Consider the following 24,101-nt stretch of genomic DNA (forward strand, 5'->3'; position numbering starts at 1 on the left):
TTTCAGTAAATGCAATAAACTGAACATATTTTTAAAAATAAATATGAAATTAATAAGTATGAAAGATACTAGAGTAGATACCTTAGTACATGCGTCTGGCACACATACATTTATCTCTTACAATTGATGAGTTTGGCTTGAATGGCTTGGGAGCTTATAACATATCTCAATCTGGAGGTGAAACAATGGGTCATCTAGAGAAAGATTATAGGAAAACAATAATTTTAATCTTTGACCACACCCACTCTGGGAAGGCTTTACAAAAATGGGAAGCTTGAAGACACTACAAATATTTCACATACACCTTTAAGGAATTAAATAATTTCTACATCTTATTTCTTCTAACAACTTTCTTATTTCTTTAAATGCTGGCACTTACATTAATATTTAGAAATCAATAAATATGAGAATCTTGGATTGTACCATACTTAATATACCCATTACTATACTGTGTCTTTTAAACAGTGTGTCTAAGAACTAACTCATCACACACCTTAAATGACAGTAACTTTGTAGCACATTTCAAGAATTTTAGATTGAAATTAAATAAGAGAATGTTAATTGAGAATCTCTAACTCATCTATATTCTCCAACTGCTTTTTTATTTATTGTTATTATTACTGTTATTGACTCTGTTGAGTCTTAGTTGTGGCTTGCAGGATCTTTCCATGTGGCTCACAGGCTTCTCTCTAGTTTTGGCATGTAGGCTCAGTAGTTTCATGTGGGCTTAGTTGCCCCAAGGCATGTGGGATCTTAGTTTCTTGACCAGGGATTGAACCCGCGTGTCCTGCATTGGAAGGCAGAATCTTAACCACTGGAGCACCAGGGAAGTCCCTGTTTTTAGTTTTTAATGGCTGCATAAGATGGGATCATGAGAAAAGCACAAGCAAGAAGTATAAAAACATTTTGGAAAATGAGCAGAATCACTTACATTTTCTTCACCAGGGAGAAGTGTGCCTTTAGTCAAAGATTGTTGAAACTAGTTTGCCTTAGGCTTCCTAGGTTCAGATGATGCTGCATAGTGCATAAAACCAGGGGGTCGCAGGATCTTTCACCTGTCATAAAAAACTTCTGGGTATGAAAGAGTGGTGGGCAAGTAGCAGTCGTAGCTACTATTTCAGCTTGTTTCACCTATTTCACTTTCTGTTGGGATTGACATAGTCATTATTATCCTCTCCAAAACTTGAATGCTGCCTGGGTAACTTCAACTTAGTAAAGAATCCTGGAGAGTCACAGCTGATTAGATTTCTAATAACTTATTAGTGACAGTCACTTGAACAAGGATAATGGACCTGGTTTTTAATTAAAGGAGGGGAAAAAAAGCCTTTAATAGAATAAAGGAAATTATTTTATGTTTTAAGATCTAAATCTGTATGATTCTAAATATGAATGGCTATAACTATATAAAGACATATAATTCACATGAAGAATATAATCAAATAATAGATTCTTTAGGCTGTTCTTATACATAGACTCTGAGCCATGTATTTGACCTAAGGGAATTTTTTCCCTCTTACTCTCATGACTAAAGGCAGCATCACAGAAAAGATGGTGGAAATGAGGCAATACACATGAAAGTCCAGAGCTAAAAAACAAAGTCAAGACTCTTATCACTGGGTGCAATTCTACATTGGGGCTAAACTTGCTGATTTCAGAGTGGTTAAATATTTATTTCACTTTGTATTTATCTAGCTTCCCAGGGCTTCTCAGTTGGTGCTAGTGGTAAAGAATCCGCTGACCAATGGAGGAGGCATGGGCTCCACCCCTGGGTCAGGAAGATCCTCTGGAGGAGGAAACGGCAACCCACTCCAGTATTCTTGCCTGGAAAATTCCATGGACAGAGGAGCCTGGAGGGCTACAGTCCATGGGGCTGCAAAGAGTCAGACATGACTAAGCAAACACACACACACACATTTATATAGCACAGAGTCAAATTAACCTTCATATTAATGCAAAGTATTCCAAATGAAATTTTGAAATAAATATTGAGTAAGTGTTGAAATATTTAGCTAATTTATATAAAAAGTTTGTTAGAGGACTGTTGGGGTCCTTTAATGGACCGGAACCTTGTGGTGCGGAGTCGACGATAAGAAAGTGAAAGAGAGAAAGAGAGAGAGAGAAAGAGAGAGAGAGAGAGACAAAAAGACCCGGGGACCTAAGCTCTGATGGAGCAAAGGTGCTTTAATGATTTTTCTGAGTATATATAGGCTGCAGTACAAGAAACTTCTTTCGGGAATGATAGAGATCAGAAAACCAAATGTACAGCAACTGTTACCACAAGGTCAAGAGACAATCCATATCTCAAAAAAGGAGAAAGAGATTAAGCTGTTTTGTCCTAAAGAAAATGTTTACTAAAAAAAACTCATGCTTGCCTCACACAATAACCTCAGTCCCTGAAAACAGCGTGCTGTTCCGCTTAAAGAGAGACAAAAGACTCATAAAAAATAGCATGTAAAAATCCTCCCGTCAAACATTCCCTGACAGAGGACATGTCTAATGTTGCCTTATCCAGCCTCAGTCAAAATCGTTGTTTGGCATATGGTTCCTCAAACTCAGAAGCCCCAACACATGCCTTTTAATTGTGGGTGTGTGTCTTCCATTTATCATATTTTTCTAGGAAATTATTCTGCTAACTATACTGCACTAGCACACACAAAAAAGTGAACATACTTATCCAGGTACTTCAGTTATGTTATTATTGCACAAAAGAGTTAAATATCACTGCTCAAGAAAGAAACATGTATTCCTGAATGCAGTGACTTCAGTGGGGTTTGTTTTGGGACACAGTTTTCAGTCATAATTGAGTATGTAATATTTCTGAGGGGTCCAATTGAAGTGCTCAGACGGTCAGTCGTGTCTGACTGTGACCCCATGGACTGTAGCCTGTCAGGCTCCTCTGTCCATGGCATTCTCATTGCAAGAATCCTGGAGTGGGGTGCCATTTCCTCCTCCAGGGGATCTTCCCATCCCCTGGATTAGACCTGAGTCTCTTACGTCTCCTGCATTGGCACTAGCACCAATATTTATACTTAGCTTCAATGTTTAAAATATGGAGAAACAAAAGCAAAATATACCTTGCTAAAGATTGCATTTTTCTCTTTTTAATTACATTTTAAGTTTTTTTTTTAACTTCAACATCTACATAATGTGAATTTAAGGCAAGTTTTTGTTGCTGCAAATTCAGAGATCTTCGTTGCACTAGTTTTTCATAGTTTTTATTTAACGTGTCAGTTTATAACTATCTGAAGGATCCTCCTCCACTAGTAATGACAAAGAGACCCAAAGGTCTCTTTTGAACCACCCCAAGAGAGAACAGTATAATGATTAGCTGCCAAACAAAGCATTAGAGGTCCTGACTGTGAACATTCTGAAAGCCAGCAAATAAATCCACAGCTCAAAGCCGTAAATGTCACGTTGTTTTGGTTTGCTATGTCAGTTTCACCGTGAGTTACTGCATCACCCTTGTGGTGGTCCAAAAGGGATGACGCATCTCCCCAGGTGTTCAGTTTGATGCACTTCAACCCTTCAGAGATGGGCTTCCTTGTTCAGTATAAATTGAGTCAACATTAAATATGGCTTTAGAGCTCTGGAGGTTTAAAATGTAATTTGAGTAAAACTGGTTTTTTATCTGTGATCTTGCTAAATGATCAAATACATAGAAGGTCCTTGAGTTTGGAGAATCTTTTATCTAATTTATTAAAAATGTCATGAGTCATCTTAAAAGATTAACATATTAAAAAACAAAGATTAACCCATAACTTGCTTCAGATAAGAACTGAAGTCTCAAAAGTGAACCAAATAGAGTGTAAATAGATATGAGTTAATAAATGGTTGAAATGTAATATGTTGCATTTAAACCAATTTAGGAAACAGAGCTTTGTCTGTCCAGTTGAGGGGCGGGGGGGGGGGGGGTTTGGATGTTGATCATTGTGGAGCCAGGGCATCAAGAAATAGGACTACCAAACGGGAGACCATTTCACATGCTTTTCCTGACCCTAAACTCTATAGTTTGACATACAAATTTGATATCTCATGTTCTAGGATCAGTTGGGAAAAGCATTTGAATAAAAATAACAGACTCATGTGAAACATGTTTCAAATTATAGTCAGGTAAACTCTACCTCAACCAAACCCCAATTTATAAAGGAGATATTGCTGGAAGTTTGTCATGAACTTCATGTAATTATTAATGTCATAATTAATAGCATCATAATCATACGGAAGAATTGACCACACATTTCAACATCAGCATTATTTTAAATTTAAAAGTTGTCATCAAATATGAAAATCTAGAGAAAGTTCTTTAGTGTGTGAACCATATGTATGGAAGAATATTCCACAGAGTAGCTTCTGGGTTCTGTAACATTCTAACCTGCTTCCTCTCCACCATACACAGTCCTGGGTACCCCAGGATATGAACACATTGCATTACAGCCTTGGGCCCTGCACCTTCTTTTCAATCTTGGGTGAATCTGTACAGTGAAAGTGAAAGTGGCTCAGTCATGTCCAACTCTTTGTGACCCCATGGACCATACAGTCCATGGAATTCTCTAGACCAGATTACTGGAGTTGGTAGCCATTCCCTTCTCCAGGGGATCTTCCCAACCCAGGGACTGAATCCAGGTCTCCTGCATTGCAGGCGGATTCTATACCAGCTGAGCCACAAGGGAAGCCCTAATCTGTACAGTGGGCAGTAAGAATACTCTGGAGACCATTACTACACCAGGATGTTGTAATAACCTAACTGTAAGTGACTGTGAATCATATTCACGCATGTATGCGTGCTAAGTCGCTTCAGTCCTCTCTGACTCTTTGCTACCCTATAGACTGTTGCCCACCTGGCTCCTCCATCCATGGGATTCTCCAGGCAAGAATACTGGAGTGGGTTGCCATGCCCTCCTTCAGGGGATCTTCTCCACCCAGGAATTGAACCTGCATCTCTTAATATCTCCTGCATTGCAGGCAGGTTCTTTACTACTGGTGCCACCTGGGAAGCCTGAATCGTATACGTAGGTCCCAGTAAACCTAGGCTAAACACATCCCTAACTCTGCTTCCTTTAGCTCAGTTCCAGAAAGAACTATGGCCGTTTGAACATTCCAGAATATGACAGAGGAAAGTTGGGGCATAAAAAGTCAGTAGTCATAAACGTTTGCAGTCAGAACATTTCACTTTTGCAAATTTGTAAGAGCATATGACTAAGTAAACAGTTTGCTAGAGGTCCTATAAATAAGGGACTCTGAAAGTCAACCTTTTTTTTCAGTTTCATGTAAATTAAGATTTATTCTTAAATGCATATAGCTCCACTACTTTGGTATAATATATATTAGCATATATTTTATATCTTTGCCCATGCTTCTCCATATTTTAAATATCATGAGTAAATTTTTGAAATACTTAAGTGTCTTAACTAAGAGTAATAAAGTTAATATATGTTTAAGTGTCTTAAATAACATTAATAAAGTTTTTGAGTTTTTAATAGTAAAAGATTAAATTCAACCTTTTTTTAGCTTGATAGTAAGTCTGCTTCTGCCAGCACTTGTAGGTAGAAAGTAGACACTCAAAAATATTTGTTGAATGAATGAATGAATAGAAAGGAACCTCTTTGTGACTCTTCCATAGATCACTAAATCAAAGTGCCTTTCGAATCAAATTGAACCCATTGGCCATAGCTTACATTTTTCATATTAAAACTATGCTAAATCTCTGAGTGATGTGGATCTATTTTTAATATGAAATATGTCAAGAAGATTTATTCATTATATGCACAGGTGTATTGACCCTCTCCTTTTTCTTTCTATGGGGAATGCACAATTTCTGCATAATTTCACAGCCCTGTCAAGTGCACATTCTCAGGAGTATGCCCTAAGCAGAGCTATTACTTGGATGTCTTATTACAAAAATTATGGAACAGCTTTCCTCAGTGTATATGTTATATTTGCCTTTACTTTGACCTACACTGTGGCCTTTATTTTTTTTAATTTTGTGATTCTCAGGGAAAGATTTGTTTACATTTTAAAAATGATATTGCAACTAGAAGAAGCTGAACAGTTCAGAACCCATGTTTTCCAGGATGGAGTAAAAATTTAGATTTGTTTAGATTTATTTACATTTTGGGCTTCCCAGGTGGCACTATGGTAAAGAATCCATTGATCCCTGGGTCAGGAAGATCCCCAGGAGGAGGGCATGGCAACCCCTCAGTATTCTTGCCTGGAGAATCCCATGGACAGAGGAGCCTGGAGAGCTACAGTCCATAGGGTCACAAAGAGTCGAACATGGCTGAAGTGACTTAGCACGTTTTTATATTTTAATTTAACTCCCTAATGTGCAAACAGAGATAATTTAAGAGAGGAAATTGGAGATTCAGACAAGGAATCTCATATGGAATGAGTTTTGCTCAGGATTCCCCGCCTCTGGTCTACTTCCTTCTTTCTCTTGCCCAGTGAGCAGGACAGACTCTCTGGTAATCAGAGAAGTATCTATAAAATGCAGTGTTCTCTTGTAAAGCCCAATTCTGAGTATACATTTATGCATCATCGAAAAACTAAGTGCCACTCTAGGTTGGAAATATTTCAGAGAATGCCAGAATCAAAATGCTTTTTGCAAATGCTGAATTTTTCCACTTGACATTCAGATTGAGATAGTCGAGAGAAGATAAAAAGCTATGAGGCGAATAATGGTGTGTTGACCACAGGGCTGTGGGCTTAGTGCTGGGCGCTCTTACACATGCTTAATTGTGAGAATGGAACTGTGATGCTTTAGGGAAAAACTAGACTTCCATTGGATAAATAAACTGAATCAAATAGACAATATTTCCCATGTTGACCTGGCTCTTTTAAAAATTTTCACTGTTTAAAAATTTCAAATTAATCTTGGAAACTCACTGGAAGGTACTCAGTGGTTAATATGAAAAGGCATCCTGTTTTGACATGCTGGTGAAAGAAAACATATGTATTACTTTTAAGGTAGATTTTTCTGTTAGATGATGTGTGTGATTGGTTCTTGGAGAAAGGCATAGCAACCCATTCCAGTACTCTTGCCTAGAGAATCCCTTGGACAGAGGCACCTGGCCAGCTACAGTCCATAGGATTGCACAGAGTCAGACATGCTTGAAATGACTTAGCACACAGTCATGCATGCACATGATTGGTTTTAAAGATGTGACTCTTTGAGGGACCCTGCTCAAGAGCGTGTTACTGCCCATGTTGATTGATTGGGAAATTACAGTAAAGCCTTTTAAAGTCTCTGGCAGATAATTTGCTGCTGTACTGTTGTTTACGACAGCTTGATGTAGAGAGAAATAAATCAGTTTAAAAAGATTAAGAAAGTGGATAATACAAGCTGCCTGTTGAAAGTCCTCCACAATAAGTGAGTGTTTGTTATAGGTTGAGGAGGGTAAGTCAGCCTTTATCAGGAAGCAAAGACATATTTCAGTGTGATTAGAAAAAGATAAAGATTTTTTTCTTAGCTTCATTCAGCTGGTGTAATGAACATTATTGATTAAAATGTTAGGATCAATAAGGACTTAAAATTGGAGTACAGGAGACCTTAAGAAGGAGAAAAAGGTTATGTTGTGTGTTGAGTAAGCTGACAATTAAATGCTTTGTAAAAATTGATTCTTTTTAAACATGAACTCTCAATTATAGCTCTTGGGTTTCATTGGCATGTGTATGGAGGTACATGTAAAACAACAATTATATATTATTATCAAACTTGTACACTGAATATTTATAAACATCATATACTGGACTGTGTAGCCAATCCCTTCTCCCCTTCTCCAGGGCATCTTCCCGACCCAACGATCAAACATGGGTCTCCTGCATTGCAGGCAGATTCTTCACTATCTGCACCATCAAAGAAGCTCATACTGTAATATAGAGGCTAATTATAAAACTTCAGCCCATTTTAATATGTGTTCTTAATGCTAAAGAGTTCTTTGTAATGTTAATAAGAAAACTGCTTTTCACGTCATTTAACAGCCAATGGAACTGATCATATTTCTCCCTAGAGTACAACTATGTCTAATAATATGGCTGTGTTTTGTCAGATTCTTTCTAAAATTTCAGCAGTAATGTTTCAAGTCCCTTTCTCCTTTTTCGTAATTTATCAGTATCTGAACCTACCAGGTGTACGGGGCTCCTGTGGTATAGCCTCACAAACATGGATAAATGACCTAGATATTCATCACATATAAGCAGTTGCACTGTAGAACTTTAATTTATGGGAAATTCTAAACAGATCTAGAAAAATGCACATGTAAAGCACCAAACCACAGGGAGGTAAATGTAAAAGTGGAGAGAAAAACAATAAGTATCAATGTAAAAATGAAACAAAATCCACTAATATAGATGTTAGGACAAACATCTAAAAGTAGCATTTTTATGAAATGTGTGCAGAAGGTACCACTAAAAAACAATTCAGAGACTTGAAAATATGAACAAGCATAGAGGGTTCATAGCTCCCTCAGAGTTGCTATAGAGAAAAATGTGGAAGAAGTGAAAGAAAGGCCTTAAAGGAAAGGAAGAGGACCAAGGCTCACCAATCACTGAATTCAAGACTAAATTGTGAATTTTCTCAGTCTGTTCTGGGCACCACATTCCTGAATAACTCATTAGGAGTCCTTTTCAAAAGTTTACAGTCTTGTTAGATTGTGTTCAAGGAACATCTTTAAAAAAAATTCTGACCTCAGTGAATATTAATTTCACTTTTTTCTAAAATATCATATATAAATCAGCATAAGTCTATTAATCATGAAAATGTGGACATGAGTGAAGAGTATTAGTGAGTCATTTCCTTTAAAGTACATGAAACATCAGTAAAGAATAATATCTGATAAGAAAGCTTATTAATTCTACTTACTTAAAATTTCTATGTATAAGCTCCCTCCTAAAGAGAATTCATTATGGGTTTGTTTTAAATGCAAATACTTAATTTAGGACCCCAGTAGTGTACCTCTAACAGCTATTTTTAAACAGGTGTTCTACATAGAAAAATAAATGGTTCATTGTCGAGTTGCTTTGAATTTGGCTGCTTTGAATTTGATTTTGAAATTCATGGAAGAGAGGAGGAAAAATAACTTTCCCTCTACTCTTCTGACTTCTTAGCTGAGACTCCTATAATAGAGACAGATTAACAAGAGAAAAACAAATAGAAGTTTATTAGCATGCATGCCTCATGAGTACATGGGAGATAGATACCCAGGGAAAAATGAGTACTTCTCCCAGGAGGCATTAGTGTTCCACCTTTCATTGGCAACCCCAGCTGTCTTAAAGAGCATTAACAGTTACTGGTGAGGTCTGACTTGCCCTTGATTTTGTCCACAGGTGCACCCTGAGTGTGACCCTGGAGCAGGCCATCATTCTGGCCAGAAGCCACGGACTGCCTCCTCGCTACATCATGCAGGCTACAGATGTGATGCGAAAGCAGGTGAGCCTCACACGTTTCAGGAAGTTATTTCTCAGGACCTGAACTTGAAGGTTCCTTGGTTCATTTGTCATAATCTGGCAGGTGCCTGGAAGTGAAGGCCCTTTTCCAGGCTCAGGAAGTGTGAGCAAGAAATACTGATTCCCAGAGAAGAAGCCCAGACATCTCTATGAGGGCTCTCCAGGAAACTCAGACAACCTGGGAAAAGGGATGTCTGAGAGGTAACAGTTTGGAGGCAAGGGAAGTGGCCGGCGAATGGAGAGGAGTGGATTTGAGGCTGTGTTTTCCAGTTAACATGTATGGATGTGAGAGTTGGACTATAAAGAAAGCTGAGTGCTGAAGTATTGATGCTTTTGAACTGTGGTGTTGGAGAAGACTTGAGAGTCCCTTGGACTGCAAGGAAATCCAACCAGTCCATCCTAAAGGAAATTAGTCCTGGGTGTTCATTGGAAGGACTGATGTTGAAGCTGAAACTCCAATATTTTGGCCACCTGATGCGAAGAGATGACTCATTTGAAAAGACCCTGATGTTGGGAAAGATTGAGGGCAAGAGGAGAAGGGCACAACAGGATGAGATGATTGGATGGCATCACCGACTCAGTGGATGTGGGTTTGGGTGGACTCCAGGAGTTGGTGATGGACAGGGAGGCCTGGCGTGCTGCGGTTCATGGGGTCGCAAAGAGTCGGACATGACTGAGCGACTGAACTGAACTGAAAGTACCAGATAAAAGGACTGAGGCATTTTCTGGGAATGACAAGTCATTTAGTGAGGCTGTGTAATAGACTGAGGAATGGGGAGGGGTGAGGAGGAACCAGAGTTGAGGGCTCTGCTTGCTTCGGGAGATCTTGAAGGGTCTTCCACGCCATGCTAAGAAGTGTGTGCTTTATTCTGAAGATAAAGAACATATCTCAGGTTTTCCTTCAGAGGATGAAGAGCAGCCTTTGGACTGTCTTTAGATCACTGATGTACCCACAGGTAAAAAAGAATACACTCTTACAAAGTGAATGAGCTTTCTTCCTTTTTTGTTTTTGGCTCGGCCGAGTGGTTTGCTCCATCTTTGTTCCCCAAACAGGGAACAATCCCAGGTCCCTGCTGTTAAAGTGCCAAGTCCTCACCACTGGACCACCAGGGAATTACTTGAACTTTCTATACAATGGCTCAATAGTATTTTAAGCATGCTCGTTTAGTTTTGAATCCTTAAGATTCTTTAAAAAGCTAACAAAAATGCACTAATCTCCAGTGTACCAATTATTAGGAAAATGTGCTTAATCTAGTCGAATAAAATCACAAATCTGTAGGTGACAAAAGAAGTCAAAAGACATCAATTTTATATTTTATTCCGTCACCTTTTCTTAGGGCTACTTCAGAAAATTTATTTAACAAATTTCTCTACTTGCTGATTTGGTTTGAATTATCCATTAATAGTGAATGACTTAATTTTTAAGCTATGCTTTTGTAATTGTGCCTGCTTTATTTACTAAAGACTTAGTGTATACCTCTTAGGTAAACATATAAATCCCTATGGGTTTGCTCCCAAGATTACACTACAGAATGTCAACTGAACCAAAAGAAAAATCCATAGAGATAGTCTTAAGTGAGGCTGGTGCCTGTCTGGGATCTTTAGAGATGAGGGACAGAGAGTACACACTATATATCAATACACTGGTGCTTTGGGTTGGGAACCCCAGTGCTGAAGATTGAAAACTAAGATCACACAAGGTCCAAGAGGGGTTTGCTAAGTAAAGGTCAGATCTCTGAGAAGCACATGACTCAGTGTGGGTCAGCTGGAAAAGGGCAAATACAGATGGAACAGCCTGCAAGTTTTGGAAGGATTTTTCAGGTAGATATTCAAATTTGGTTTTAAAAAGTAGATCCAAAGTAAACTTGTGATTATTCACATCGGGGCTGGGATTTGGGCACTAAAACATACAGATAACTTGTGTGTTTCACTGTGTTGCTGTTACAGTAGCTTTGCAATAATTCTTGGAGGAGCCCTCTCAAAATTATGGTTTATGACAAGACTGGGAGACATAATTGACCTTTTTTAGAGTAGTCCAATAAGGAGGTCATTACGAGTTGGCTACATGTACATTCTTACTATATGGATTTGAATAATCAAAACCATTAGCCGCTTATAACTGGAAACTAAGATAGATAAAATACAGATGGGAAAAGTAAAAGCAGTATTACCTGGGTCTTGATGAGTTGTTTAACCGGCTTAAACCTCTTTTAAATATATTTATCTGACAGAGGATAAGATGGTTAGATAGCATTACTGGCTCAATGGACATGAATTTGAGCAAACTCCAGGAGATAGTGAAGGACAGGAAAAATTGGCATGCTGCAGTCCGGGGGGTCACAAAGAGTCGGACACAACTTAGCGACTGAACACATACATGTATGTTATTGATATGGATTATTATATATTTATAAAATATAAAAGACTGAAAAATTGTGAACTTTGTAAGTTTATTTCTCAACTGTGCTATTTTTCAATATTTATCACTCCTTCCTCCTATGGTTTATTAATAAATCCATTGAGGATGGGTAGCTTCCTTCTTTCGTTAACTTGTTTCTCTGCTACATCTGGTTCTGAGACAAAAACCTGATTTGTGCCTTCTTTGTGAAAGATCATGGAGCCTGGGGCCCTCTCTTTATAGAAATTGGGGTGCCCAGGTCCCAGAGGAGACTTTTGTGATATTCCTTCTGTGGCCAATCCTCTTCCTAGTGTCTGCAGTTCCAGGCAGTGGGGTTAATGTCTGGGATCCAATCCACAAACCAATTCTTACCAACGTGGAATCTGATTAGTTAGAACACAAGTGTGAATCAGCTCTCTAACTTTTCTGATTACCTTGTCTTTCAACCATTTAGATTCAGCTTTCCAAGAGACTGAATGGTTAGAAAGTTCGCCTGATTAATGAATAATATTTTCTTTTTTTCTTTTTATTTTTTTCCTTTTATTTTTATTAGTTGGAGGCTAATTACTTTACAATATTGTAGTGGTTTTCGTCATACATTAACATTAATCAGCCATGGATTTACATGCGTTCCCCATCCTGAACCCCCCTCCCACCTCCCTCCCCATCCCATCCCTCTGGGTCATCCCAGTGCGTCAGCGCTGAGCACTTGTCTCATGCATCCAACCTGGACTGGTGATCTGTTTCACCCTTGATATTATACATGGTTCAATGCTATTCTCTCGGATCATCCCACACTCGCCTTCTCCCACAGAGTCCAAAAGTCTGTTCTCTACATCTGTGTCTCTTTTTCTGTCTTGCATATAGGGTTATTGTTACCATCTTTCTAAATTCCATATATATGCATTAGTATACTGTATCGGTGTTTATCTTTCTGGCTTACTTCACTCTGTATAATGGGCTCCAGTTTCATTCATCTCATTAGAACTGATTCAAATGAATTCTTTTTAATGGCTGAGTAATATTCCATTGAATAATATTTTCTAAGATATTTAGATTCCTTCCGAGGAACAGGAAACTTTTCAGCATGATTTTTTGTCTGTATTTCTAACTGCAGTGCAGACGTCCCCCCGCAGTTTGGTTCCAGAAGCCCCCATAGATGACAAATCCACTGATGTGCAAATCCCTTACATAAAATGACAAGAGCACAATGAATACAGAAGGGCTTCTGTTTTCAGGGGTTTCCACACCCATGGGTTCTGCATCCATGGATTTAACCAACTGTGGATCAGTGACACAGCAGGTTAAACCTACAGGTGCAAAACCCAAAGATATGGAGGGAAAACTGTACAGTTTTCACATACAAATTTTATGTATATACGTTTAATAGAATTATTTTCATTAACTGGTTGAGTTAGAAGAAAAATAAAAGATAGAACTTCAGTGCAGTTGCTCAGTTGTGTCTGACTGTTTGCAACCCCATGAACTGCAGCACGCCAGGCCTCCCTGTCCATCACTAACTCCCAGAGTTTACTCAAACTCATGTCCATTGAGTCGGTGAGGCCATCTAACCATCTCATCCTCTGTTTTCCCCTTCTCCTCCTGCCTTCAATCTTTCCCAACATCAGGGTCTTTTCAAATGAGTCATCTCTTCGCATCAGATGGCCAAAATATTGGAGTTTCAGCTTCAACATCAGTCCTTCCAATGAACACCCAGGACTGAACTCCTTTAGGATGGACTGGTTGGATTTCTTTGTAGTCTAATGGACTCTCAAGTCTTCTCCAACACCACAGTTCAAAAACATCAATACTTTAGCACTCAGCTTTCTTTGTAGTCCAACCCTCACATCCATACATGACTACTGGAAAAACCATAGCCTTGACTAGATGGACCTTTGTTGGCAAAGTAATGTCTCTGCTTTTGAATATGCTGTCTAGGTTGGTCATAACTTTCCTTCCCAAGGAGTTCAGTTCAGTTCAGTTCAGTTCAGTACAGTTCAGTCGCTCAGTCGTGTCTGACTCTTTGCGACCCCATGAATTGCAGCACACCAGGCCTCCCTGTGCATCACCAACTCCCAGAGTCTACCCAAACCCATGCCCATAGAGTCAGTGATGCCATCCAGCCATCTCATCCTCTGTTGTCCCCTTCTCCTCCTGCCCCCAATCCCTCCCAGCATCACGGTCTTTTCCAATGAGTCAACTCTTCTCATGAGGTGGCCAAAGTTTCAGCTTCAGCATCAGTCCTTCCAATGAACACCCAGGACTGATCTCCTTTAGCATGGACTGGTTGGATCTCCTTGCAGTCCAAGGGATTCTCAAGTCTTCTCCAACACCACAGTTCAAAGCATCAATTTTTCGATGCTCAGCTTTCTTCACAGTCCCAACTCTCACATCCATACATGACCACTGGAAAAACCATAGCCTTGACAAGACGGACCTTTGTTGGCAAAGTAATGTCTCTGCTTTTTAATATGCTATCTAGGTTGGTCATAACTTTCCTTCCAAGGAGTATGCGTCTTTTAATTTATGGCTGCAGTCATAAAGTCTGACACTGTTTCCACTGTCTCCCCATCTATTTCCCATGAGGTGATGGGACCAGATGCCATGATCTTAGTTTTCTCAGTGTTAAGCTTTAAGCCAAATTTTTCACTCTCCTCTTTCACTTTCATCAAGAGGCTTTTTAGTTCCTCTTCACTTTCTGCCATAAGGGTAGTGTGTAAGTGTCTTTTAATTTCATAGCTGCAGTCACCATCTGCAGTGATTTTGGAGCCCCAAAAAATAAAGTCAGCCACTGTTCCAATGTTTCCCCATCTATTTGCCATGAAGTGATGGGACTGGTTGCCGTGATCTTTGTTTTCTGAATGTTGAGCTTTAAGCCAACTTTTTCACTCTCCTCTTTCACTTTCAAGAGGTTCTTTATTTCTTCTTCACTTTCTGCCATAAGGGTGGTGTCATCTGCATATCTGAGGTTATTGATATTTCTCCTGGCAATCTTGATTCCAGTTTGTGATTCCTCCAGCCAGTGTTTCTCACGATGTACTCTGCATATAAGTTAAATAAGCAGGGTGACAATATACAGCCTTGACATACTTCTTTTCCTATTTGGAACCAGTCTTTTGTTCCATGTCCAGTTCCAACTCTTGCTTCCTGACCTGCATACAGGTTTCTCAAGAGGCAGGCTAGGTGGTCTGGTATTCCCATCTCTTTCAGAATTTTCCACAGTTTATTGTGATCCACACAGTCAAAGGCTTTGACATAGTCAATAAAGCAGAAATAGATGTTTTTCTGGAACTCTCTTGCTTTTTTGATGATCCAGCAGATGTTGGCAATTTGCTCTCTGGTTCCTGTGCCTTTTCTAAAACCAGCTTGAACATCTGGAAGTTCACGGTTCACGTACTGCTGAAGTCTGGCTTGAAGGATTTTGAGCATTACTTTACTAGCGTGTGAGATGAGTACAATTGTGTGGTAGTTTGAGCATTCTTTGGCATTGCCTTTCTTTGGGATTGGAATGAAAACTGACCTTTTCCAGTCCTGTGGCCACTGCTGAGTTTTCCAAATTTGCTGACATACTGAGTGCAGCACTTTCACAGCATCATCTTTTAGGATTTGAAATAGCTCAACTGGAATTCCATCACATCCACTAGCTTTGTTGGTAGATATACTATGGTGACGTAATGTATGATGACAATCAGCATCAGTGATGTGATGGACTATGAAGATGTAACATCACTTCTGTGATTTTCTTGCCCAAAATACATGCCTTCTGTCTAATCATCTGACATACCCAGATTGAGAGACATTCTGCAAAAGAATGACCGGTACTCATCCCAAATATTAAGGTCAGGAAAGACCAAGGAAACCTGAGGAATTGCCCCAGACTGGGGGAGACCACGGAGGTATAATGACAGAATGGGGTTCTGGATTAGATTCTGGGATGAAAAGGGGGCATTAGTGAGAGAAAATGGGGAAAGGTGAATAAGACGTACAGCTTAGCTAATAACATTTCCTGGTTTTGATCATCACACTAGGACCAAGTGAGGGTTAACATTAGAGGGAGTTTACCTAGTGCATAAGGTTTGTGACCTCTCTGTTCTGCTTGTAAACTTTTTTCTAAGTCTATAATTCCTTCAAAATAAAGAGATTTTTTTTTAATTCATAGTTGCAATTCCTAAATTTCTTCCTATCTGTTTTTTTTTTTTTTTTTGCCATACACATCCTCTTTTCCCTGTTTTCTTTCTTTGACTTGGTCCATTTTGAGAGAATATATTCTTTTATTTTTCTTTCTTTCTTTTCTTTTCTCCTGTTCTTTCTTCCTTTCCCATCTGTCAGAATCTGGGAGCAGCAGAGAAAGTTTCAGGGTTTTTAAAATCACTCTCCTCCATTTATACTCAGCCCCAAACTCTGGTGTTTGCTTCTTTGTAGTAACTCATTCCCATTAGGAACTGAACAATGAATATTCCTGAACTCGACAGATTTGCAAAGACTTTTTTCATTGCTAAAGCACACTGTCTTTGTACTATAATCTTTGAGGCAGAAGTCATACATTTTAGAGATCCACATGCACCTGCCTTGTCTAGAAACTGCTTTAAACTATTTAAGGAAAGATTTTCTTGATAAATATTATGAATCTTTAAACAGCCAGCTATTCAGCTAAGCACAGAACAAGCTGCATGCAGGTGATAGAACTGTGATTTCTGTCCCAGGAAAACGGGGTGGGGTGGGTGGGGTGGTGGAGTGCAGAGCAGGTGTTTCTAGCTTGCTCACTTCCTGTTTTCAGTGTCTTAACTATTAGTTGCTTAAATATTGAATAATGACATAGATGAGATAGTGAACAGGAAGCTGTCATTCAACCTTATTTTGAAATGATTTAGATGGCTTTTGAAGTAAATATCAATCCTTTTGAACAGTGTATCAGTGGTATTTTTACTCTTTTTTAAAATTTGATGTATTTATTTATTTTTGGCTATACTGGGTCTTTGTTGTTGCTCAGGCTTTTCCTAAGTTTTGGCAAGCGGGAGCTGATCTCTAGTTGTAGTGTGCTGGCTTCTCATTGCAGTGGCTTCTCTTGTTGCAGAATATGAGCTCTAGGGTGCTGGGGTTTCAGTAGTTGCGGCCTGTGGGCCCAGTAGTTGTGGCTCTTGGGCTCTAGAGCAGAAGCTCAATAGTTGTGACACACAAGCTTGGTTGCTCCACTGCATGTGGGATCTTCCCAGATCGGGGATCGACCCTTGTCTCCTACTCTGGCAGGTAGATTCTTTATCACTGAGCCACCAAGGAAGCCCTATTTTGATTCTTAAAAGCATTAATTTTGAAAATACTCAGACGATGATGTCTTTCTCCTTCTTGAGTGTCTCTTGATGTTAAATATATCATTGCAATAACACTCTCCACTCAAATGTTAAGGGTATGTTGAAAGTGAAGTGAAAATGATAGTCACTCAATCATGTCTGACTCTTTGCCAACCCCATGGACTAGATAGTCCATGGAATTCTCCAGGCCAGAATACTGGAGTGGGTAGCCATTCCCTTCTCCAGGAAATCTACCCAACCCAGGAATCGAATCCAGGTCTCCCACATTGCAGGTCGATTCTTTACCAGCTAAGCCACCAGGGAAGCCCATGGTATGTTAAATAATTACTAATACGATGCAGAATTAGAAGTGATTGTCCTTATTTCTTTCAGGGAGCAAGAGTTCAGAACACAGCAAAGAATTTGGGAGTCAGAGACCGGACTCCACAATCTGCTCCAAGGTGAGTGATTCCCCAGGTCTGCTCTTCCCAGAGGTCTTGCTACCATGTCCCAGACAGTGTCCCTCATAGCTTGTGCAGCCACCGCAAGATACACCCAGTCTACTAGTGAATGTACTCATGGAAATCAGCCTTGTAAGCATTCCGTGGCTCAATGTGCTTAGGTGTAAATGTTCTCCGATTAAATGAAATTTTAGGTGAAGCAAACTTAAGAGGTAGCATTACCAACATTATTCTGTTTTGCAAGTTCCATCCTGAATTCAAAAACAGAAGTCCACCCAGGTACTACTAAAATAGATGTTCCAACTGTGCCAAGCCACCAAAATGCCATTTCCACTTACACTTCTACAATCACGTGTGCTGTTCTCTCTGGTGTGATGGGTTTTCTCATTGTGTCTTATGAAAAACTGCTCCATAACCACAAAACTCATGTTAGGTATCATTTTCTCCTTGAAGTTGTGGTTTTCTTATCTCTGTGTTCCCACAGCATCTTGGGTATTGATCTGTTATAACTCTGATTTTGCTGCAGTATGTTGTTACCTGTCTTTCTACCCAAGTTGGATATGAGTTTTTTAGAGGCAGGGAAGATTCTTTTTGGATTTTATTCATTGCTCATCATAGTGCCTACATAGAATATTTGAACAGACTTTGAGAATGTGTGAATGGATAAATCAATTAATGAGCTTTTTGTTCGTTATCCTACCAAATGTTCACAGCACACATATCATCATGAGAAAGGACTTATGGACAAAGGACTAATCCACTTTTAAATGAAACATGGAAACAACCATCAAAGAAATGTTCCTTTGATTTTCCTGGTGACATTAGGGTAGACAGCCATCTACCTTGAAGTAGGGCAGAGTTAAATAACTTCTTTTACATTTGATTGTATACATTTGCATTTTAACAAAATGCAAGCATTTCGAGTGCTGTCACAAACAAGACGCTTTTTGTTACTATTTACAAAGCAGTTACCAGAATGCGAATGATGACTGCAGCATTTGTGAAGTTATATTTCATTCTGAAAATCTGTGTGCAGTGGAAGTATTTTCAAAAGGGAAAACTATTTCCCCCTTAAAGTGAATGTAGTCCTCAAGTTCTAATTGCATTTATTTTCAATGCTGACTCCTAACTCTATTTAATCCTCAAGTCTTGTTTATGTTATTGTTCATAGTTGATTAAATGAGAGTCTAAGTCTTTCTCTTGCTGAAGAATCACTTTACATAGGCATTCTCTCTCCTGGACCTTAGCAGCCATAGTATATTTGGATAATAAACCCAGTGAAGCTTTAAAATTCCAAGAAGAAAACAAGATAATGGCTCGGCGAGGTCTTCTTATCTGGGACTTACAAACACTAATGAACAGAGGGGATGAGACTTAAGCATTCTGATCAATAAACCAGTGTGCAACCTCAACATGAGAAAAGAAACTGATGAGCTCACTGTTTTGTTTATTGGGTTACATTTAAAACACTTGAAGCAAAAAAAAAAAAACAAAACGTGCTAGCTCTAAAGTGGACATGTTTTACAAGGGGTTAATTGCTCTGAGAGAGAAATCTAGAGTAATTTTTCAATTTTAGTTATGCTTTCATTCATTCTACAAATATTTATTGAGGATTTCATTCATTCTACAAATACTGATTGAGGACTTAAGAAATGGAAAGCACTCTGCTATGCCAGGTGGAGAATGCAAGCATGAGATAAAAATGGTTCCGGCCCTCAAAGAGCTTTCAGTTAAAGAGGCCAGGCTCCTCTGTCCATGGGATTTCCCAGACAAGAATACTGGAGTGAATTGCCATGCCATGCATGCCTGGCCTCCTGCATCTCCTGCTTTGCAGGTGGATTCTTTCCTGTTTGGGCCACCAGGGAAGCCAGAGCAAAACACCACAAGGCCAGGGAGAAAGTGAGAAGTGCTCTGTGAGGGCACAGGGAAGGCGCGAAGGACTGCAGGGCACCTGGGATCCCCCCATCTGGGAACGAGGATTTCTGCCCTAAAGACAGCGATTTGAAGAACACGTTTGTCTCTCAAGACCAGGCCCTCCATAGGCAAGGGTAACGTTTCTAGAAACACCTTCAGAGAGATATTTTGCTGTCTCTATACTGACATAGTATTTGATTCAAATCCCCAACCAGTCTCTATTACAGCTTTCCTTTCTCCATCCACTGCCTTTCATTTTTTAAAATTCACTCAGCAAACATATATTGAATTTCTGCTGTGTGACTGTAGATGTCAGGCACTTTGATAAAAGCTAGGGATAAAGACATAATCCCCTCTACCCGTCAGTGAGGTGTCAGAGAACAACAACTGAATAAAATGAAAATAGTATACAGTGTGTGTGTGATAAGGACCATGACAGTGCAGCCACTATGAAAAACAGTATGGAGGTTCCTTAAATAACCACAGATTGAACTACTGTGTGATCCAGCAATTTCACCCCAGGCAGGTATCTGGAAAAAAGGAAAAAACTAACTCAAGAAGATGCATGTACCCCCAATGTTCATAGCAGCTCTGTTTACAGTAGTAAGACCTGGAATCAACTAACTGAATTCAGAAGATGTGGTACCTATATTATATATGTGTATAAATGTGTAAATGTATGTATACATACACACAATGAAATACTACTTAACCTTTAAAAAGAATGGGCTTCCCAGGTGGTGCTAGTGGTAAGGAATCTGCCTGCCAGTGCAAGAGACCCAAGAGACATGGGTTCGATCCCTGGATAGAAAATGTCAACCCAATCTAGTATTCTTGCCTGGAGAATCCCATGGACAGAGGAGCCTGGTGGGCTACAGTCCATGGGATCACAAAGAGCCAGACATGACTGAAGCAATTTAGCACATAAAAAAGAATAAAATTCTTAAAAAAAAAAAAAAAAAGAATAAAATTCTGCCATTTACAGCCATGTGGATGGACCTAGAGAATATTATGCCGAGTGAAATAAATCAAATACTATGTGATGTCACTTGTATGTGGAATCTAAAAAATAATGCAAATGAAACTGCATGTAAAACAGAAACAGACTCACAGACATAGAAAACAAACTGTGGCTACCAAAGTGTAGAGGGAAGGGGAAGGGGCACATTAAAGGTGTGAGATAATAGATACAAAGACTATATATCTAATAGATAAACAACAAGAATTTATTGTACAGCAAGGAATTTATTATATACCCTTTATACTGTAATAACCTATAATAGAATAAATCTAGAAATATACTAAATCATGGTGCTGTACCCCTGAAATCACACAATGTTATAAAGCATATATATATTTCAATTTTTAAATAAAGAACCATGATAGGAATAGCACAGATTGCCATGGGAACATAGAAGAGACCCATAACTGAGTCCAAGGATGGAGGGGAGAGGTCACAAAGAATTCCTGACCCCATCAGCATGGTAATTAATAGATGTCTTCCTGAGCTGATGCAGTGACCCCAGTGCTGAGAGAACACATCGCATTCTGACAGCTACACCTCGACTTCTGTGACTGATGATTCAATGTGATTTAAGAATGATACAGAGCGAAGCTGGAGACATAGGCAGGGGCTGGATCAGGAAAAGACTTGCGCCAGATACTGAAGAATTTTCATGGTAACACGAAGCCAACAAAGAGCCATGAATAAACCATCTTTCTTTTTGGAAGATTTGGATTTTAGCGTTTATGTCTGGCAACGTTAGGAGGAGTCATTTGAGGACAAAGGAGACTGAAAGCAGCAGATGCTTTGGACACTACTAGTCATTGTAGGAGGTTAGTGAAGAGGAAGATTCTAGGATGACCACCAGATCTCTGGTTTGGATGATGGTGGTGAAAGGTTCTAGTCACTGAGATAGTAGATACAAGAAAAAAAGAGCATGTGTAGAAACAGACGATGAGCCTTAGTTGGTGATATTACACTGAGGCCCAGTGGGACATGGAGATGCTGTTGTGGACGATGCAAACGAGGTTCCTCCTCCTTGTAACTAGCACACATTGACTGGTCAGAGCAATAAATATATCTTCACTAAGAACCAGGTATTACATTCCAGATAATGGCACACTGCTCTTATTTTCTATTACATTATAACTTTGGCAAGTGTTGTGTAATGAAAATTTGATTTTCTTCATTTGCATAATTGTAGTTTGTGTATATTTATATCATATTTGTAGACACAAAATGATTTTGGATCCAGGCTGCTAACATGTGACCTTACTTAGGTTATTTACCTTTCTTAGACAGCTTTTCCGTCTATAAAATGGAGGCAGCTGCCCCAGGACTGAGCGCCCAGGTAGTGCTCATGCGTGCTCAGTCATGCCTGACTCTTTGCGACCCCATGGACTGTAGCCCACCAGGCTCTTGTATCCATGGGATTCTTCAGGCAAGAATACTGGGGTGGGTTGCCATTTCCTTCTCTAGGGGATCTTCCCAACCCAGGGATCAAACTTGTGTCTCTTGCATCTCCTGATTGGCAGGTGGGTTCTTCGGGACAGAGTATTGTTGATAATTTCATCTGTTTTGTGGTCTCCTTTAGCACAGCTCTTCTTTGTGCCTTGTTGAAAAATGAAAGCTGTGATCTGTGTAGACTGAAGTTTGAGAATCCTGCTCTCTGCAGCCTTGGATTTGAGCTGGAAATACCAGCTCCAGGATGGCTGCCTGAGCCCAGCAAGAAAAGAAGAAAGTGGAGCTAGAAACCAATCTTTATCTTGTAGGGCCCGTGGTGTGCACAAGTGGCATGAGGATGTGGCAAAAGCCCTAATGTCAGGCAAACAAAAGCCTCCATTCCCTCACTGTTTAGATGCCAAAAAGCAAACAGATCAGCACAGAGTGAAAGTCCAGTTCTTACCTATTACATTTTACTACCACGCCTGATCTGCCTGTTCTCAATTCCCAGAGCCTGCAAGTTCCATTACAAATGTGTCTGGACTCAGATAACCCTGAGTCCCTTCCAAGAACCCTCTGCCAAGTGGAATGTGCCCAGCTCTGCTGCGGTACCCAGAGCTATTACTTCATTAGGTGAATGCAGGGAGTAGCCTTTTCTCCAAATTGCGAGGCAGTCTTTTCAAAGACTGCTCTACACAGTGGCATTAGCCACATTATGTGGAAACGTGCAGTCCAAGGTAATGGCAGGTGACTTCTCAGCCCAGACCTCACGGGGAAGGACATTTGCCACCCAACCGACTGTTCCTGTTCTACTTGAGGCCTTTTCACTCATTAGGCAGCACTGTCAGGAAATAAAATGAAATGAAAGAGAAGAATGCTCCCTTCATTCTATTATTCCAGCTCTGGGAATGCAGTTTGAAGCAACACCATATTCTTCAGCTGCACAAGCAGCTTTGAAGTCTATCAGCTCAATTTAACGTATACTTTGCTCCGGGAAGGATGAAATAAGCTTTTCTAGTGTGAGATGTCCTTATTTCAGCATTCATTTTCTTCCGTGGAGATGACACGTACAGTATTAAACACCTTGCGGACTCCAAAGGCAATTACTTCTTGTCTGGGTTTCCAGAATGGGAAAGTTATTTTGTTTAACTAGATTTCTAACTTGATATCAAATCTTTTTCGTTCTCCCCCACCCTTTGATTTTGAATGACTGTGGGATTAAATGTTGAAGGGAGAGGAAGTTTATAATTTGCTGAATTTGTCAGCAGCTCATTTAAACTGTGTTTAATTTCATCTGTAAAAGAGAGTGACTCAGCACAGAGACCCCCTGGGTTTGGAGTGCTTTTAACACAGAGCAAAGTTGGACTTCTCTGGCAGTTCAATGGTTAAGACTCCATGCTTCCAATAAGGGGTGTTGGTTTGAGCCCTGGTCAGGGAACTAGGATCTCACGTGCTGTGTGATGTAGCTGAAAAAAAAAGAATGTAAAATGGAGTAAAGTTGAAATCTGCACCTTATATTTCTAGAGCATCAGACTAAGCTCTGAAGTAGGACCATCATGGCCACATTCTTATCGAGGACTCCAGGCTTACAACCAGCTTCATTATATCCGCTGGTGTTGACTCAAAGTATAAAGGTTAGTCGCTCAGTCGTGTCCAACTCTTTGGGACCCAATGGACTGTAGCCCACCAGGCTCCTCTGTCCATGGAATTCTCCTGGCAAGAATACTGAAGTGACTTGCCATGTCCTTCCCCAGGGGATCTTCCTGACCCAGGGATTGAACCTGGGTCTTCATTGCAGGCAGGTTCTTTACTATTTGCACCCCCGGGGAGGCCCACCTGTTCTCTCAGCTTTGGCCTTAATAATGGGCGTGCTTCACGCATCACTACTGAAGCAGCTATGTCCATCTTCATTTGGTTCTGGAGTTAACAGTCAACCATGCAGAAGAACATGAAGCAGTAGACCTTGTATCATCTTCCAGGTTCCGTGCCCCGAGCTTTGTCTGCATGCTGTCTGGTTTCAGAAAACTAGACCTGGGAGGCAAAGAGAGCATCTTGGGGCATCTCCACCAGTTCAGACGGATTCCTTGGCCCCCTTGAATCTCCACCTGATTCTGTTGACAAGGGAATGACAGTGTGGACAGAGCTGGGCAGGT

General features: G+C 39.9%; 1 protein-coding gene across 3 annotated transcripts in view; it reads left to right on the forward strand.

Moving 5' to 3' along the window:
* PREX2 (phosphatidylinositol-3,4,5-trisphosphate dependent Rac exchange factor 2) overlaps positions 1 to 24,101 on the forward strand; it is a 291,844-nt gene that overhangs the window by 261,666 nt on the left and 6,077 nt on the right. For 2 of the 3 annotated variants that reach the window (XM_043879148.1, XM_043879147.1), the window contains 2 exons: positions 9,322 to 9,424; positions 17,521 to 17,588. In XM_043879148.1, the coding sequence (XP_043735083.1) occupies positions 9,322 to 9,424; positions 17,521 to 17,588 (171 nt within the window). Of the gene's footprint in view, positions 1 to 9,321; positions 9,425 to 17,520; positions 17,589 to 23,472; positions 23,583 to 24,101 lie in introns of all 3 variants that reach the window. The other variant, XR_006336296.1, reaches the window with a different exon arrangement.

Source organism: Cervus elaphus, chromosome 21 (assembly GCF_910594005.1).
Source record: "Cervus elaphus chromosome 21, mCerEla1.1, whole genome shotgun sequence".
NCBI classification, from domain to species: Eukaryota; Metazoa; Chordata; class Mammalia; order Artiodactyla; family Cervidae; genus Cervus; species Cervus elaphus.